At 36.9% G+C, this 19,395-nt stretch overlaps 1 protein-coding gene across 2 annotated transcripts; it reads left to right on the top strand.

Moving 5' to 3' along the window:
* The first annotated feature begins 47 nt into the window (after window positions 1-47).
* LOC127182338 (claspin) lies at window positions 48-17,324 on the top strand. Of its 2 annotated transcripts, none has more exons than XM_051137605.1 (24): window positions 48-198; window positions 3,641-3,755; window positions 3,983-4,326; window positions 5,238-5,402; window positions 5,491-5,547; window positions 5,642-5,714; window positions 7,446-7,548; window positions 7,638-8,113; window positions 8,196-8,384; window positions 8,470-8,624; window positions 8,763-8,968; window positions 9,045-9,097; window positions 10,496-10,680; window positions 10,829-11,351; window positions 11,433-11,493; window positions 11,582-11,672; window positions 11,898-12,016; window positions 12,125-12,286; window positions 12,648-12,769; window positions 12,918-13,045; window positions 13,119-13,239; window positions 15,840-15,916; window positions 16,096-16,257; window positions 17,015-17,324. In XM_051137605.1, the coding sequence occupies exons 2-24, from the start codon at window positions 3,692-3,694 to the stop codon at window positions 17,129-17,131; spliced, it is 3,753 nt and encodes a 1,250-aa protein (XP_050993562.1). In that variant the 5' UTR covers window positions 48-198; window positions 3,641-3,691; the 3' UTR covers window positions 17,132-17,324. The 2 variants fall into 2 exon arrangements, with proteins under 2 accessions (XP_050993562.1, XP_050993561.1); XM_051137604.1 differs by lacking the exon at window positions 48-198 and adding an exon at window positions 2,927-3,175.
* The last annotated feature ends 2,071 nt before the right edge of the window (window positions 17,325-19,395 follow it).

Below are 19,395 nucleotides of genomic sequence, written 5' to 3'. Positions count from 1 at the left end.
GGTGGACGCGCACATTGACACACATAGGGAAAATGATAAAGGTTTGGGCGGTGAGGTACACGGATCCACAAACTCATCAAGTTGCGTGTTGTTACATAATTTGATTTTAAAAACGGCTCATGGCACTGAAATTAATGCAGTTCATTTGACCATCTATAAATCCAGGAAAAACCTGCTGCGCGCCCACTAATTTCAGTTGTAAGTGACATTTGACACGTGTATTGATTAATACCAAATTAACTGTGGATAGGCAAAGGTTTAATAATTGGCAAACATTCAAAACGTTGTTTTTTAGTTCTCTTTCTCTTTATATGCTATCCTAGCAGTTTGTACTAAGCATACTGAAAGCTGCTGTAGATCACACACTACCAGTCAAAAGTTTTTGAACAGTACTTAATCTTTTTAATGTTTTTAAAGAAGTCTCTTCTGCTCACCAAGCCTGCATTTATTCGATCCAAATTACAGCAAAAACAGTACAGTTTTGAAATATTTTTTTACTTTTTTAAATAGCTGTTTTCTATCTGAATATATTTTAAAATATAATTTATTCCTGTGATTTCAAAGCTGAACTTTTAGCATCATTACTCCAGTCACATGAACTTTCAGAAATCATTCTAATATTCTGATTTGCTGCTCAAAAAAACATTTATTATTATTATGTTGAAAACAGCTGAGTAGAATCTTTTTCAGAAGAAGAGCATTTATCTGAAATAGAAATCTATTTAAAAATAGATTATAGATGTGTTTATCATCTTTTGGTCAATTTAAAGCATCCTTGCTAAATAAAAGTATTCATTTCTATAATAAAAAAAAATATACTGACTCACAGCTTTTGAATGGTATAGTGTATAATGTAACAAAGCTTGCTTTTTATTTCAGATAAATGCTTATCTTTGGATCTTTCTATTTATCAAGGAATCCTGAAAAAAATGGTACTCAACTGTTTTAAATATTGATGATGATAATAATAAATGTTTCTTGAACAGCAAATCAGCATAAAATGATTTATGAAAGATCATGTGACACTGAAGACTTTTTTTAGGCTGGAGTAATGATGCTAAAAAATTAGCTTTGAATACTTGCAAGACTGTTGATAATATGCTTTTCAATTTTTTATGGAAAAATAAAACCCATTATATTAAGAAATCTGTGGTTATGAACACAACTGAAAATGGAGGTTTAAACTTCTTAGATTTTACCACCCTTAATTACACTTTTAAAATTAACTGGATCAAACAATTTAAAAAAACAACAACAACTAGTATATGGAACACCATTCCTCATTGTATCTTTTCACAGGTTGGAGGTCTTCATTTTCTTTTGCTTTGTAACTACAGCATTTCTAAACTTCCGTTAAAGTTATCCAGTTTTCACAAACAAATGCTTCTCTCCTGGAACTTAATTTATAAAGATAATTTCTCACCTAATAGATGTTTTATATGGAATAATAAACATATCTTATATAAATCTAAATCACTGTTTTTTGAAAATTGGTTTTCTAATGATATAGTTTTGGTGAGCCAACTTTTCAACCAAGAAGGTCTTCTGTTAACTTATTCTGAATTTTTGTCTAAATTTACAATCCCAATCACTCCTAAAGAATATGCTGTAGTTATGGATGCTGTCCCCTCTGGGCTAAAAATGCTTTGTAAAAATACATGTCCCCAATCTTCTCTGCAGTCTTTAGATCCTGTTGACACTGCTGTTGGTCGAGTTTGTTTTTCTTCTTCCTCTGTTAAGCGCAATAATCGGCAGGTTCGGGCCCTTTTTCAAAGGGATGTTGTCTCTAGACCTCTTATTGTAACTTTCTGGAATAGCTGTGTTGATGGTTTGATATGGCATAAAATCTAGAAACTACCTCAAAAATATTTAGTCACAAATAAAGTAAAAGAAATTTCTTTCAAACTCATTCATAAATACTATCCCTGTAACAGTTTCCTTGCAAACAGATTTAAATGTGATATTGATACTCCATGTACATTTTGTGGTCTACACACAGAAACGTTTTTTCATTTATTTTGGAGTTGTCCTTACTCAGTCAATTTTTGGTCAGATTTCTGCTCATTTGTTAGAGATCATATCATGCCCAGCTTTCAGCTTTGTTTTGAAAATGTTCTGTTTGGTTTTTTCACTTACGACATGTCATTCCAGAAGGAATATTATTTGATTAATCTGTTGCTTTTGCTGGCAAAGTTTAGTGTACATATATGCAAGTATGGCGAGTATAAACCATTGTTTCTCATTTTGAATCAGAAGTTAAGCAATACCTAAAATCTATTTACAATCTGACAAACAAGAAAGCTGTTAAATGTATTAATGTATGTAAACATTTTCATGTTTTATGTTTCTTTCTTTTTGTATTTTATTTTATTACTATTATTTATTTATTGTTTATTTTATTTTTTTTTCCTAATTGTAATTTTGTATCTCCTTTTGTTTGTGTTCACCTCCTGGCTATGGTAAACCTCAGAATTTGAATGACTCAATAATAATAATAAAAAAAAAAAATTAGCTTTGATCACAGGAATAAATTACATTTTAAAATAAATTAAAATAGAAAGCAGTTATTTTAATAGTAGAACTATTTCTCAATATTACTGCTTTTGATGTACTTTGGATAAAAAAGCAGGCTTGGTGAGCAGAAGATAATTCTTAAAAAAAAACAAAAAAACATTTAAAATCTACTGTTCAAAAACCTTTGACTGGTCGTTTATATTTTATCACAGAAATATCCTGCCCCCAAATGGCAGCTTGCCTTATTTTCTAGAACTCTGTTGTTGTCCATTTACAGTCAGCATTGGCCAATCCGACGCGTTATTGGTGTTTCAGCTTTGACCGTCCTGTCCAATCAGCACAGCCCAAAAGCGCCTAACAACCGTTCATCCAATAGCGACGCTCGAAAAGAATGACGGAGACAGTTAAAGAAAAGCGCTCGAGCTCAGCGCGCGAAGGGTGAAGTTCTATTCGTTTACCACTATCGGGCGGGAGATGGATGTATACATTTTGGCATTATAAAAATAACGTTTACAGTTTGATTTTATGACGTTTTGGATAAAAAGAAAGCGTTTTCTACGTTTATACACCGTTTGAGGGACAGCATCGTGCGATTGATGTCGTTTTTTACCGAATAAAACTCAAGACACGACCTAAGATGAGCTCTCTTCTGTCTGAGCGGGTAACGTATCAGAGCAAAATAACAATAAATTACTTACAAAATTGATGCAAAATGACTACATTTGGTGAACGAATACTAGTTGACAACTAATTCACCCAACAGCTGATAAAGATTTTGAATTAATTCAACAGGTTATTTGTGTTTAGTTAGCTTTAGCTAGCTATTCATCCTGTCTTTTGTAACGTAAGGCCAGAGGAATTGCGCACACTTTATTTTCTTTTATATCTTAATTATTGCAAAAGATCGACGTTCTTTTTATTATATCCTATTTAGTGTTTACAGCAAAATAAATACAGTGAAATTTGCTTTCTAGTTGTAGTGTGGTGCTCGTAAATGGCATGTAACGTTAGTCACAATGCTATAGTTACATTCTCTTGTGTGTTTCAGACATAAACTGGTTTTATTTTTGCAATACAAATGTGTCAAATAAGTATTAACATTAATTGCAAGTTAAATATTTTATAGCCTGTAGATCTGGCTGAGGCAATAACAGCTGAAAGTGATTCAGATAGTGGAATGGGCTCACCAATGGAGGAGCCTGTGATTGACAACAACAACATGGCCACTGAAGACCAACAAGGTAAGCTGGATAAGATCTTATTGTATGTATGTATGTATGTATGTGTGTGTGTGTGTGTGTGTGTGTGTATGTGTATGTGTATATATATGTAGTAGAGAAACAACTGTTTGAGGATTTGATGCATTTGTATTTGTTGATGAATAAGCTAAAGGAATGTTTTGACACTTCTGATCAGTGACAAAATATAATGTGGGATAACCGATCTTTATTCAACCATTGTGTTCCAGATTCAGATGAAGATATCACTGTTAGTCGGAAGGGACGCTCTCGGAAAGCACTGCAGGACAGTGACAGTGATGGTGAGCAGGAAGAGACTGGAATGGCAAATGCTCTGGTCCTGTCAGAGTCCAGCGACGAGGAGACGAAGACAAATGAATCCGAAAACATCAAAAAGAAGCGAGGAAAACGAGTATCCCGTATCTCAATGGACAGCGATGAGAGTGAGCCAGAGAAAGCGGAGGTCCAGGTCAAACCAAAAGAAGCAAAGAAGAAGAGGGAGAAGTCACAAAGACGCAAAGAAAAAGAGAAACGCAATGTTGCCCTTGTAAAACGGCTGAAAGAAAAAACAGAGGTGGGTGCTTGGAACACTTGAAGTTCATTTCTAGAATAAAAATTTCCTGATAATTTACTCACCTGCATGTGATCCAAGGTGTTGATTTCTTTCTGTCATCAGTTGCAAAGAAATAAGTTTTTGAGGAAAAAAAAAATCTGGGATTTTTCTCCATATAGTGGACTTTAGTGGTTGCCAACTGTTTGAAGGTCCAATCTGCAGTTTCAATGCAGCTTTAAAGGGCTCTACACAATCCCAGTTGAGGAATAAGGGTCTTGTGTAGCAAACAATCAGTCACTTTACAAAAAATAAAAATGTATATACTTTTTAACCACAAATGCTCGACTTCATGCATTACATTATCATATTGGAAAGGTCACGTGTGGTTAGTCCTTCGTCTGTGTCAGCTCTTCAAAAAGGAACCCTACGTAGGGTGAAAACTCTACATTTCATCTTTTCTCCTCCAACTTCGTCTGACAGCATTTGACTTTACTACATCATGTGTGACCTTTCCAAAATGATTATGTAATGCATGAGCTCAGGCTAGTGCAAGATGAGAATTTGTGGTTAAAGTATGTAAATTTCTGTGTTGAGAAAGTAACCGATTGTTTTGCTAGATAAGACCTTTATTCCTCGGCTGGGATTGTGTTTGAAGCTGCTTTGAAACTGCATTGCAATTTGGACCTTTAATCCTTTGATCTCCATTGAAGTCCACTATATGGAGAAAAATTCTGTAACGTTTACCCTTAAAAAAAAACAAAACAAAATTTTTTTTTTGGCGACTAAAAATAAAGACTTGAACATCTTTGATCACATTGGGGTTGAGGAAATTGAGGAATTTTTTTATTCTGGAAGTCAACATATATTTTAACAACTTACAGTTTTACATTTATTCTTTTTAATCACTATTGTTTCCTTTTATTGTTTTTAAGGAGGCCCTTCCAATCAAAGCACTTAATGACAGCGGCTGTCTGCTCGGAGATTCTGATCTATTTGATGCCCAGTTGGAGGAAGACTCTGAACACCAACTGGAAGGCGAAGAGGAAGAGTCTCTAGATGCTATCCGATCAGCTGTGAAAAAGAAGGCCAAACACAAAGTAAGCACGGACTTATGCTTAGACTGTCTGAAGTCTCCACTGGATTTGAATCTGTTACTGATAGTTATTTTTCATTACGTAACTATAGCCTCATCTGTCAGACTTCAGTGGAGACGAGGAACAAGAGAACAGGTCACCACGCAAGGTGAGATTATTTATTATAGTGATACGATCTCATTGATTTTGTTAATTGAGTGCAACAAAACAAATCTTGCTTTTCCTGAACAAATTGTTTTCAGGAGAGGAAAGCAGCAAAAGCCAGCAAGGAGGCAATCAAGCAACTTCACAGTGAGAGTCAGAGACTTGTGCGAGGTCAGTCTGAAGTTGCGTCAACTATGCGCTAAAAGGCTTGGCTCACTAAGTGCGTCTACATGCACTTTAAAAGTTTCATTTTACTTAGACTAAAACAATTATTTGCCTTTTTAAAATGTTATGTAAATGCTTTAGTCAGATAGTGTTGTCAAAAATATCGATATTTCCATAAATATCGATACTGAAATATTTGAACGGTACCAATACTAATTTCCCGAAGTATCGATATACCGATACTAGCCGAGCTGTCACTTTCATTTCTCTCCAAAGGCGTGTTGACAAACACCACAGATGACCGCAGTGCCTGTCTCGTCTCATTCGCTCTGGTTAAATAGCGTAAGGGGCCGTTCACATATCGCGCCTAAAAACGTGTGGAAAACACTAGACGCACCGATTTCTCCTTCTTTCCAAAGCGCTCTGTAGCTTGCGCTTCCGTGGTGTCTGCCGTTGCTAAGCAACCATGACCCGCAATTTCAATGAAGACGCGGAAGTTTCAAAGGACAAACGGATTTATAACACTAAAAATCGCTTGCTGTAGCTCTGTTACTACATTTAATGTAAATCAACTTGTGCTTATTTAACTTTATTCAAAAAATTATTACTTAAATTCTGCAATTTGTCGTGATGTCGATCCAGTGAGCAACTGAGCACTGTTTTCGCGTGTGATGCACGCACGTTTGCATGCGTGGATTGGTGATTATATGTGACTCCGGCATTAAAATCTGTTCATCAAATAATTTTAATGTATTAACCAGCATTTGTGAACGATGAGCAATGCATTACTTACAGTATATTTTAATCTTTGATAACGGTAGGTAATAAAAAGACAACGGATCATGTTAGCTCTGGTCCAATGAAAAAATATTAACAGATAGAACTTTGGATTTTAATTAGTTCATGTATTAGTAAATGTTAGTTTAAATTAACTTTTAACTAAGATTAATAAATGTTTTGGAAATATTTTTTATTGTTTATTCATGTTAACTAATGTTAACACATATCTATTACCATTAGCTTAAGTTCTAAGATTAGTTAGATAGTTCAGTTCATTTTAAAAGTGTGGTCTAAAAACAAAACAAAAAAAAAAGTTTGTTAAAGTTTGGCACTAGAAAGAAGATAAGACTCGACCTGCAACAAAAACAACACGCTCACAACCTACACTACCAGCTGCATTTGAACAGCAAAGAAAGTATGAAGCAAACTCAAATGAAGCTAAGAAGCTGAACAGGGCTGTAGCAGTGTAGTACCTCAAAACATTTTTGTTCATGTAAAATATACCTCATTGTCATGTTCTAGATTTGTTATATTTATCTTTAAATGAAAAAAGTACCCCCTTAATATTGTGGCAGTTTTCGTGGTATCGAAAATGGTATCGAATATCGATATTTTTCAAGGTATCGTATCGAAGTTAGAAATTCCAATATCGTGACAACACTATAGTCAGACTTAAATTGTAGCAAAATCAAATTCGGAATAACAGATATGGTTCTTACAGAAGTTTTTCATTTCAAATGAATGCTGTTCATTTGAATTTTCTATTCATGTATCACAGTTTCCACGATTTCTGAAGAACAGAGTAATGACTATTGAAAAATCAGCTTTGCCATCATAGGAGCAAATGACCAATTATAATTATAAAATGTATTAAAGAAAACAGTTGTAATAATATTTCACAATATTACTCTTTTACTGTATTTTGTACTGACACTGCTTTCTTTTACACATTTGCAGAGTCTAGGCTCAATCTACCATATTACATGCCAGAGCCCAAAAGTATCGACCAGTTCTTCAAAAGAAGACCTCGTCCAGAAGGTCGTGCCATGGCTTTGCTCAAGTATGAGATCACTAATCAACTAATTTATCTTCTGTATACTTTCATACAGTGAAAATAACCAATATAATCTATTTTCACTTGTCCTCAAGGTCTGCCAAGTACCAGGCTTGTATTTTGGAAAGCACTACACAACCACCTCCAGATCAAGCCACAAGATCTGAGCACGACTCAAGCCCTCCAACAGAATCATCTCTGGATAACCAGTCTTTCACCACATCCCTACCTCAAGCAGACACCAGCAATGATAGCAACACCAATGATAGCAACCCACAGACCTCAAATGAAGCTGAAAACGAAGTAGAACATGACACAAGCACTGACGAACCCAAACCTGTGGGTCAAGAGAAAGAAACTCCTATTGAGACAAGTGAACAACATTCAGACAAGGAGCAAGAAAAGCAACAGGACTCAGTTGATCAGGTCCAGACTGCTGATCAGATGCCTAAACCTCGCAAGGATAAACTAGCCAGATTAAGAGAGCTTGGACTAGATCCTCCTCCTGTGGCGAAGTTGTGTGCAGATGATGGGGCTTTTGTCCAGTTGGAACCACCTCAGGAAAACTCAGGTGAGATTTTTAGATTATCATCACTTTTTAAATTTCCTTCACCCTTTGAAGATTGATTGATTGATTCTTGCGTGTTATTTAGCTTTGAAAGCACTACAGGAACGCTTCATGAAGCACATCCAGCCTGCTCCTCGTCCTAAAAGGGAGCGCACGTTGCAGCTTAATGTGGTGAGGAAAGACAGCGCCCCCTCGGGACAGGAAGAACTACGTTCGGAATCAATCACAATAACTGTCAATGAGGGAGAAGATGAGCCTGCAAATGTCAAACCAGGTACAGTCACAACTAGTTCTTTGATTTGCAGTTATGGAAGCGGGTTTAATGTGTTTTTCAATAATACTTGTTTGTATCTTTGTAGGTGAGAAACTGGTACTGTTGAAATCTCGCTTGCAACAAGCCATGGCCATCCGCAGGAAGGAAGAGAGGGAGCGCAGAGCTGCTCTGCATCGCCTTGACAATGAGGATTGTGAGGAAGAAGAGGAAGCAGAGATGACGGAGTCAGAGGATGAAGAGGTACTGAAATAAGCATCACTTTGGGATTTTCTTGTGTTGGTCAATATAGTAAAAGATCTAGAGAAATTGTTTTAAAATAATACTTTTCTCATTTTATAGTCATTGATTTAATTTTTGTTCTTCCATTCCAATTTTTAGGATGTTGATGATTTGTTGGGCAATGGTGGAGATGATGAAGAGGAAGGAGGAGACGAGGGAGAAGAGGCAGTAGACAAAGAGGAAGGTGAAGATGAAGTTTCAGTGAAAACATGCCCCTCCCCAGGCTTCAAAAGTCCTTCTCCAACCCCAGCAGACACTGATGGAACATTAATGCTGTTTGCTGGCAACTCCTGTTCCCGCACAGGGTATGTGTATGTTTCCTAATTGGGCTGCAGCAGACTTTCTGTAGTCCATACTAACTGAATATCCTTTTGTGCCTAGGGATGGTGTAAGAAGATTAGGCGCAGCTGGCCATGAAGCTGACAATAAAATGGGTTAGTCTGTATGGACATCAAACACTCTTTATTTTACTGTTTCGTATTTAAGTTATTAGGATCCGAGCACCGATGGTGCGAGGACCCTGTGGGATTTGCTCTGTTTATTATTATTCTTCCGATTCTTCTCTAAAATGAATCACATTTTTGAGGGCGTAAACATGCATGAAATTTTGCACACCCCACAAAAAATGAAAATTTACATCTGATATTAGTTTCAGAAGTAGGTGTGACAAAATGGCTCGATAGCGCCACAAAGTTCAATGACGTGCCCCTCAAGCTGCGTTTCACATATTGAAATTCAGTAGACATGTAACACACAAATACCTACAAAAAAGTAGAATCCCAACAGGAAGTCAGTTATTTTAAATTTTCCAGACATTTTTTTTTATGCCATTTTCAGGTGTCGTACTAACGAACTCCTCCTAGAGATATATATGTATGTTTTTTTTTTTTTTTTTTTTTTTTTTTTTTTTTTTTTCAGACCACATTTGGTCAGTCCAATCGAAAGCCCTTTATGAAGTGAAAATGTGAAGATCTTGAGTTTTTGTTGAAGGGCGTGTCCGTGGGGGCCTGACAAATTTCAATGTTTCGCCATGAAAAAGGAAGTTGTTATAACTCTGCCGTACAATGTCTGATCTTCCCTGGACTTCACATGTTTGATAAGACTCCAGACCTGAGCACATGCCCATATTCAGTTATAATTATAGTGCCACCTGCTGGCAACAGGAAGTGACATGTTTTAGTCTGTAAAAAAACTTCTACTTGAGATTTAATGACATTAACATTATATTTGGTTAGTCCTATCTCAAGGCCTTTGCAAAGATAAATTATGAAGATCTTGAGGTTTCGTTAAAGGGTGTGTCTGTGGCGGCCTGAGAAATGTAGATGTTTCACCATGGAAAAGGAAGTTGTTGTTACTTAGCTATACAATGTCTGATCTGCCCCTGAGTCCTGCCCTGAAAATGATTGCACATCAATATTCTGTTATAACCACAGCACCGCCGGCTGGCAGAAGGAAATGTCATGTTTTACACTAACTCAAACATACCATGTTTAATATGCACCAAACTTTACGTCCAATAGAAGTTCTGGCCTGAAGACATACACACATCAATATTCAGTTATAATCATAGTGCAACCAGGTGGCAGCAGGAAGTTTGGCACATATAAATGAATTTGACACATTCCTTCTCTGTTAACCACTTTAAAAGCATATTGCCCACCGTTTGCTGTTTGCCTAAAGTCACAGGGTGGTTGGTGAGCCTGGGTGCGAGGGCCCTTTCAACGTTGCTTGCAACTTTAATTATACCTAGTGCTTGGACAAATGGTCACATTTTTAGTATTGGTAGTATCAAATATATGTGAAATCAGACTGAAATTTGGTTCTTTTCACAGAGGAGGATGATGCTCTTTCATTGGCTAAGGACAGCAGTCATAACAGTAGCTTCGAGCTGATGGGCTCAATGATCCCATCGTACCAACCAGTCAATAGAGCTGCAGGCAGAGGCCTGTCCAACAGTGCGTTCCGCTCCCCATCTCCCTGCCTGTTTAGATCCAGCTTCCTTGGCTCTGCTTCAAAGGTGAGGGTCTCTTGGATAGTTCACCCAAAAATGAAGATTCCTTCGTTCATCTTCAGAACACAAATTAAGATATTTTTGACCAAATCTGATAGCTGTGATTGAATTTAACACGCACTAAATATTTATCAATAATCTTCTCCTTTTTCAGAGTTCAGGTAAGATGTCCGAACCCTCTCTCTCCCTCCCTGTGGAGGATTCTCAAGACCTTTATGCTCCCTCTTCCCCGAGTGAGTCTGCCCTCCCTCCGGCTGGGGACTCCCAGGGTCGCTTCTCACTGGAGGAGGACACCCACTCCCAGCTACTGGATGCTGATGGCTTCTTAAACGTCGGTCCCCGTGGTGCGCCTAGCCGTTCGCACAAACGCCAGCTTATACTAGACAGTCTGGATGAAAACGCCATGGACGCAAACATGGGTGAGCTCCTAGGGCTTTGCTCAGGGGGCTTCGGAACAGGGCAGACCCAGCCAAGGGCTTCTCAGCCTGCAGCAGAGGATGAGCTGCTGGGCTTGTGCTCTGGAGCTTTTGCCACACAGCCTGAAGAGCCAGTCGTCAAGCCCAAAGAGAAGAACACCTTGGAGCCAGAAGAGCAAAGAGGGGAGAGTCAAGGCAGCTCAGAGGCAGACATGGACCAGCTGTTGGCTCTCTGTTCTGGCAAGTTCACAGGAAGCCCATGTAAGTCTTGTTTAGTTTATACTGGGGTTTTAAAGATACTTAAGTTTTGTATGTAATAAATTATATTTAATCTCTTTCTAGCTGCTTCGTCGCTGCGATCGGTCTCAAGTCCTGCCTTTGAAAAGCCATCAGAAGCAAACAGGTACTAAGCTATAATCAATGGACGTGGATTTATAGACTTATTATTTACTCAATACTAAATGCTTTATACTTTCAAACTGTTCTCTTAGGAACAAGAACATAATTGAGGAACAAGAGGAGGAGGAGGAAGGTGACTGCGAGTTCCGGCTCCTGTCAGATGTAGACAGCCTCAGTGAAAAGGTACTCGACAGATAAAAGATCTTGAAGAATATGTTTGTTACCTTTCCGAATGTGCCAACATTAGTTCAACCAGTGGTGTGGGTTTAGGGTGGGACTACCTGTTCGTCCAGAAAATGGGGGAGTGTTTTAAGCACACACAAAAAAAAACGGGCCTTGACACACTGCTGTAATTGTGAATGTTTTCCTGTAGTTGTTATTAGTGATGTAAACTGTTTTTAATTTAAGGATGAAAATGAGGATAAATCAGATGCTGAAGAAGAAGAGGAAAGTGAGAATGAAGAGGAGGAGGAGCAGGAAGAGGAACGGGAAGCGGTCTTTGGTCGACGCCCTGGCAAAAAGAAAATGTATGTCTATTTTTGATTTTTCAAAGACATTTGTTTATGTTTAGTTTATTTTACATGACAGTAATTTTATGTGTTTGTATTGATATACATGTTATTTGTCTCCAACAGCCGTTTAGCAGAGTTTGTGGATTCCGAGGCAGAGTTGTCTGGCAGTGATGTGGGCAGTGAGGATGAGGATGACGATGGTGGTGATGAATACGAGGAGGAGGAGATACAGGAAGATTTGCCATCAGATGAGGAACTGATGGACCAAGTTAACAAGATTCACATGTAAGGAATGTTATCTTAATCTGCCACTGATTTCGAGTTGCTCTTTCAGTAGGTGGTGGAACAGGCGAGTACTTGTTTCCTAGTTGCAAGCGGCTGAAATGCTTGTTTGGTAGCTTTGCAGTTTACAGTTGACTGCACAAGTGAGCTTATCTGCTGGTTGAAATTGTTGTAACATCAATGTGCCACATGGGGGAGCCAACCTATTTAACAAAACTAAGTTGGGTACATCTGTTGAAGCCCGTGATCAGTCAAGTGTTTTAAATGCCTCAAACCTAATTGCTTTTAGAAATAACTGTACTTGTTGTATAGACTGTCAAAGTCTTTCACTAGGAAGAGAAGGATCATTATGCTCTCCCTACAGGAAGCAGGTCTTGGATGATGATAAGCGAAAACTGCGGCTTTATCAGGAGCGTTACCTCGCTGATGGAGATCTGCATTCGGATGGACCTGGACGAGCTCGCCGTTTCCGCTGGAAAAATATTGGTGAGTTCAGCTTGTGAACTGGATACCACTTCTCAGTATGACAAGCGTCATTGACGAAAGTCATTGTAGCAGCTAACTGGAGTAGATGTGTCTGACATGTTTTCATGTAGTGTTTTTTTTTTTTTTTTTTTTTTTTTTTTTTGACCAGATGACAACTTTGAATTTGGTGGAATGGGTCCTGATGGAGATGAGGAAGAGGAAGATGAAGAAGTCGATCAACTGGAGTTACAAAGACGTAAAGAACGACTAGAGAGGGAACAGTGGATGAGAGAACAGGTGTGTGTAGGAAAGAAAATTGTTTTGTGTTCATGCTTGTGTGCATGTGTCTGATTTGGATTCTGTTCTGTAGACTGAAGCTCGGGCCAAAAAGGGAGTGGAGGATGCAGATGATGAAGAAAAGATTGATGAAGAGGACAGTCAATTTATGAAGCTAGCCAAGAAGCTAACTGCTAAGACCCTTCAGAAGAGAGGTACTCGCATGCACTGAGATTTTCTGACAGTATTTAAGACGGTAGTGTTGGTTGATTTAATTTTTTTTGTAAGGCCCTATGATTTTCACGATGTGGAAAACGCAGACAGAATTCAGGCTTAAAAATGGAATTTATTGTATAACACGGAATTTGCCAAATTTTGAATGAATGAATCAAAAGTAGGTCATTACACTTAAATTAAACCGTGATATGAACTAGTGTCTGTGAATATTAAGCAGCAAAAATACCATTTAAATATAAATCCTGCATGTTCTGCGTTTGTGTGAATGAATGGCATAGACGAGCCGTTTCTTTAACTGCACAAATACTACGCTCACTGTGTTTTCAGCCTCTACCGCCTCAATATATGAGTACATGAACACGAGAATTATTTCTAGAACTCCTCTTGAGAGTCGCTTCATGAGCATGTTACAGTTTCTTTTGAGAAAAAGATAGTCACTTCTAGGGCTGCCCCCAAATAGTCGACTAAACGTTAGTCGGTACGAAGAGGGCTTGGTCGAATACATTTTCATTAGTCGGTTAGTCGCAAAAAAAATCACGTGAAATTACGCAATCAGGGGCTGTGCAGTCAGTGTATGACATCAAAGCAATGAGAGATCAACGCGATCTCGTGCCTCGCGGTATACCAAAGCGCACTTGTGGGAGAGGTGTCTGGCTGATGCTAATAATTATGTCAGGAAAAAAGTCCAAAGTGTGGGATCATTTTAAAAAGTCGAAGCAGCTAAACGCCTCCACTGTATCCCTTCCACATCCACTCCATCAGAGCGCATCTTTTCAAAGGCCGGCTTCATTGTGAACAAGTCGAGAAGCTCTCTTCTTCCCAACAATGTGGACAAGCTGGTGTTCCTCTCACATAATATGAAAAAAATAAAATCGAATTGAAAGCTTAGGTAAGAATGCTTAATTTCCTTTTTGTAGTGTTTCTGTTTGCTATCCGTTAGGCTATTAAAAAAAAACGGGTATTTTTATTCAAATAAATAAATACATATTATTTCTATTTATTCGTTTTTATATAATGCAGAAGTTGTTTTTTATTCTGTTAGAAAAATTAGTCTGATGTTTGCAATTTGTTGTTTCAGGTCAAGACTCATCCGTCGTCTTAATGGCAGTTTGCGGCTTTGCTCTGATATTTTTGATTTGTATTAGTGTTCTTTAAATTATTTGTTCCACATTTTGTCTTAAATATAGTTGTTCTAAACAATTCAATCAAATACTTAGGCTGTTAATTTGTTTGCCGCCTTCTTTTTTTATTCTAAGTTTAGGCGTTGTGCGATGTGCCATGTGCATTTATTAAATTGTTCGTTTTTGTTAATTTTCCTTTTGAACAATATAAAAATTATATTAATTTTCCACTGTATTTTTATACCAAACAGCGTTTTTGCTACAGTTTGTATTTTTGATAATAAATTATTAAAATGCACAGGCAGTCTGATTGCTGTTTTTATGTTATAATTAGCCTATAACATTCCGGCCACTGATTTTTGTGTCTGTAAGCGCTGTATACTTTAAACGCTTTACTATTCTGTTTTAAGCGCTTAATTTTCATTTTGAACGCGCTAATATCATGCTTTAGCATTTTCTGTCATATGGAAGTGTTAAACTTCAACTTGGACTGTACCTTTCCTTGTATATACGCAAGTTATAATTATATTAATATCATAAATGAACGATTATTCGACTAATCGCTAAAATGCAGGAGTGTTAGTCGACTAGGAATATCTTTAGTCGGGGGCAGCCCTAGTCACTTCATATACAAACAGAAAATTCACAGCAACCGATGACCGAAATATATTACCTAATGTAAAGACAGTAGTACTATTTTACTAGAAAGTATTTTTAGTGTTTCTGTTAAAAAAAAAAAAAAAGAAAAAAAAATGATAAAATAAAATGATACATTTTCTATAAAATCAATTATTTAGAGATTATTTTGATTAATAAAATTTGGTAAAAAATCAAATTTGAATTTGAGGGGGGAAAACAGTTCATAGGGCCGTAATGTAATTTTTTTTTTTTTTTTTTTTTTTTCATTATTATTTATTTATTTATTTATTTATTTATTTATTTTTACTTTTAATAAATTGCTGTTTAATTGTGTAAATTGCATGATTTTAATTAGTTGGACATGGTTTTTGATTAATAAAACAGGGCTCGACAGTAAGGAGTGCCCGATCATATTAATGTCATATAAGCTTATTTATTCAAATAAAAGATAGCATGGGTCAAAAACACTGATAACAGCAGCTATTTTGTTTCTTCTGTTTTTTGTGGCAGGGCCAGTGAAAATTTTAACCGCTTGCCTGACTGGGCCAGCAGAAAAAATCCTTAGCGTTGAGCCCTGTAAAATTTAATTATTAATCAATATTAATAATTGAATAATATTTAAAACTGAATCAAAAGTTTTTTTTTTTTTTTTTTTTTTTTTTTTTTTAAAGGAATTTGGGGAAAAAACACGAAAATTGGGAAGAAATAATTTCATAGGGCCCTATTTGTTAGCTCTGTGATGGACATTTTCTGTGATGGATACACTTCTAAAACTACTGCCTATGAAGATACTAAAGGCTTTTTTCACCTGTTTACAGATACTCCAGCTGTTCCTCTGCAAGAGAAGGCGGCTCCCAATACCAACCAGTTCCGAAAGCCATTTCAGCCCACTGTGGTCAGTACCCACAGCACACTCCATCATGCTGTTCTCTGCTACCTGTGAAAATTTTAGTTTATTAGTGTGTTGTTTTGTAGCATTTCTTATACCAATGCAACTGTCAGCTTGTTTAAATTGCTTTTAAAAGGAAATACTGTCACAGATTTGTAATCTTTTGACTTGTACATTATCTCCAGGTCAAGAGAGGCTCATTACTCAGTCAACCTCAAGCAATGTTGCAAAAGTTAGCCAGCATCTCTGACAGCAACCCCTTGGCCCCTCGTAACTCACGAGGTTTCCTATTCCAAACCCTGTCACCGGAAAAAGAGCCACCTGCATCAGAGGGGCCTAAAAAACAGGTACTTTGTTTGATTTAAGTTTTTTGTGGTAGGAGTTAGAATAAAATGTATGGAAAGGGAGTATAACCAAAAGAAATGCTGATATTCTTGATTCTTGAATGTAGTTAATAGTTCAACCACCGGATGGAGCTGTAGTCTTAGAATGATTGTTAATTAAAGGAGAAGTTTACTTCCAGAATGAACATTTCCTGATTATTTACTTACCCCCATGTCATCCAAGATGTTCATGTATGTCTCTCTTCAGTCGAAAATAAATGAAGGCTTTTGAGAAAAACATTCCAGGATTTTTCTTCATGTAGTGGACTTCAGTGGTGGCCAACGGGTTGAAGGTCCAAATTGTAGTTTCAGTGTAGCTTCAAAGGGCTCTACACATCCCAGCCAAGGAATAAGGGTCTTACCTAGCAAAACGATCTGTCAAGAAAAATACAAATTTATATAATTATTAACCACAAATTGCATTGAAATGCAATTAATTAAAACTGCAATTTGGACCTCCCAACTTTTTGGCTTCCATTGAAGTCCATTATATGGAACGTTTTTCTCAAACTTAATTTCTTTGCGACTGAAGAAAGACATCTTGGGTGACATGGAGGTAATTAAATGATCATTCTACATGTGAACTTCTCTTTAAAGACACTACAAGTCCAGGTGCCTTATTACTTCAAGACTTAAGATAAATGTTTTGTGTAATGATGTATTGTAAGCTTTTTAAATATGACATCTGTTCTGAGTAAAAATGACTGAATTAACATTTCAGATTAAGAAAAGAGGACAGATGGACGCTTTTAGCCCTGCTGCCAAGCGGCCATGTCTCGGGAACTCCGTCAAACCCAAAGGACCACCACGAAGTATTTTCAGTTATCTGGAGAACTGAAGCTGCTTACAAACTAACCAGTGTTACTAACAATTAATACATAATTATATTTGTCCCATTGTCCATACTAAATGCTATGATGTTGAAAGTTTGGCTTGTTTTAGACTGTTTGTATCATGTAAATATTGTGATTCCTCTTTAAAGTGATGTAATTTTATTTGTTTTTATAAAATTGTGTATTAAAGTGTATTTTAAATCACTGCTATTTGCATTTTTATAACCCTTGAGCTCTTAGTATAGGCTCCCTCAGGCAATGAATGTTTCCTGTTTCACCTGCTCAAACCCATACGAAGAAATTTGTCTAGCTCAGCGTTTTGACTTCAGAACTCCTGCTTTTTGTATCTTCAACTCATTTTGTAGGTGTTTTTTTTTTTTTTTTTTTTTTAAATGCCAAAAATTATTTGAATATTAAGTAAAGGGCCCATAAAGATATTTTGTAAATTCCTACTGTAAAAATATTAAAACCTAAATTTTGATTAGTGATATGCATTGCTAAGAACTTCATTTGGACAAATTTAAAGACTATTTCCTCATTTTGTGTTTTTGTTTTGTTTTTGTTTGTTTTCTTTTCCTCAGAATCAGATTCCTGATTTTCAAATAGTTGAAATAGAATAGGACAATATCAGCTAAATATTGTCCTATTCTAACAAACCATACATCAGTTAAAAGCTTAATATTTATTCATCATAGATTGTATAAATCACGATTTCAAAAAATTGACCTTTATGACTGATTTTGTGGTCCAGGGTCAAGAGAATACGGAGATCCGCTCTAAGAAGCCACTGGATCATTCTTGGTTCATTTGCAACATCCAATTTTTAAGCGAGTTTGATTCCAGCAACATGTTGAGAGCCTCTGCATCACACATTTCATTTTAACCAATGATCCCAAAAAGAAATGCTCTTTTGAAGATAATTGACCTTGTCAAACTAGAAAACTAATTCCATGTTGCCTGCCAAACCATGTAGTCTATGTGTGTGTTTATATATGGAGAGCTTCTGGGCAACTGGTTGAATGTGCAGTAGCTGCCATACTGGATCTGAGTGGTGGCTTTTGACAGCAGTGCCAGGGGTGAGTCCCTCTGGGCTCTGTCACTGCTCAAACCGCTGGGACGAGAGACGTGCAACTGAACTGAGGGAAATGGGTCATAACTGCAGGCTGCTCGGCATGCTCGCATCTAAACAAGTGCTTTGGTTTTCTGGCAACAGCATGCTTTTAGTAGTTATCATGTATGTGTGGGAAACAATCCAGTTTTTTTTAGTTAGTGGCATGAACTTGCTTCTAACCCTTTGTGTTTTACAGGTAATATGTTTTTGAACCGATACAGCAAGTGTTAAAGCTCATTTTACGAGGCAACTTCAAGCATCCCTTGTCTCTTGCTCTCATCTTCATTCCCGTTCCTTCCCCGGATTGTTTGCTTGATGTAGATGATTTTCCATGTGACGAAGCCGCAGGCGAGCTTTTTATTTGATGTATTTTTCATGTGTTAAGGCTATTATTGAGAGATGGAAGGGGGGAGAGACTAGAGACAGCCTGAAGGTGCCACACTTGAATGGGGATGTTGTTGGACAGAGTGAGGAGGGGGGGAGAGAAGAGTTCTTTTCTGTCGCCAGCAATTGCTTGTCATGGGATAGGGAGGGAATGTACTTACTGAGTCTGTCTGATGTGCAAGCACCAAAACACAGTCACACAGTGCCTCATGATAAGCCATCATAGACCTACAACAACAAAACTGCAGGCCTGTTAAGGGATATAAACCTGGTTGTAAAATGGTCATCTTTAACACTTGTCTAATGACGCTGAGTAAGTTTTAGGCAGTTTTTCTTTTTCTTTGTATTTTTCCTGCAGCTTAAAACAATAAAGGTTTCTGTGGTATATTTTTCTTAATTCTATAATAAAGTGATAATGATAGTACCTATACAGTATTGAAAAATACAGTTGAAGTCAAAAGTTTACATACACCTTGCAGAATCTGCAAAATGTTAATTATTTGATCAAAATAAGAAGGATCATACAAAATGCATGTTATTTTTTAGTACTGACCTGAATAAGAGATTTCACATAGTTTACATATAGTCCACAAGAGAAAATAATAGTTGAATTTATAAAAATGACTTGTGTTAAAAAATTTACATCCCTTGATTCTTAATACCGTGTTGTTACCTGAATGATCCACAGCTGTTTTTTGTTTTGTTTTTTTAGTCATGGTTTTTCATGAGTCCCTTTTTCAGCATTTTTGTGTTTTTTTAACTTTTTCCAACAAT

This window comes from Labeo rohita, chromosome 19 (genome assembly GCF_022985175.1).
Source record: "Labeo rohita strain BAU-BD-2019 chromosome 19, IGBB_LRoh.1.0, whole genome shotgun sequence".
Classification (NCBI taxonomy): domain Eukaryota; kingdom Metazoa; phylum Chordata; class Actinopteri; order Cypriniformes; family Cyprinidae; genus Labeo; species Labeo rohita.
This window is presented reverse-complemented; position numbering and strand designations above follow the sequence as displayed.

What these genes read in the sequence shown, in the direction of transcription:
- LOC127182338 (XM_051137604.1), top strand. Translation starts at nt 3,152, where the DNA reads ATGAGCTCTCTTCTGTCTGAGCGG. An exon ending in CAAGTTAACAAGATTCACAT is followed by an intron (nt 12,287 to 12,647) that starts GTAAGGAATGTT and finishes CTCTCCCTACAG; the next exon opens with GAAGCAGGTCTTGGATGATG. An exon ending in CAGAGGGGCCTAAAAAACAG is followed by an intron (nt 16,258 to 17,014) that starts GTACTTTGTTTG and finishes TTAACATTTCAG; the next exon opens with ATTAAGAAAAGAGGACAGAT.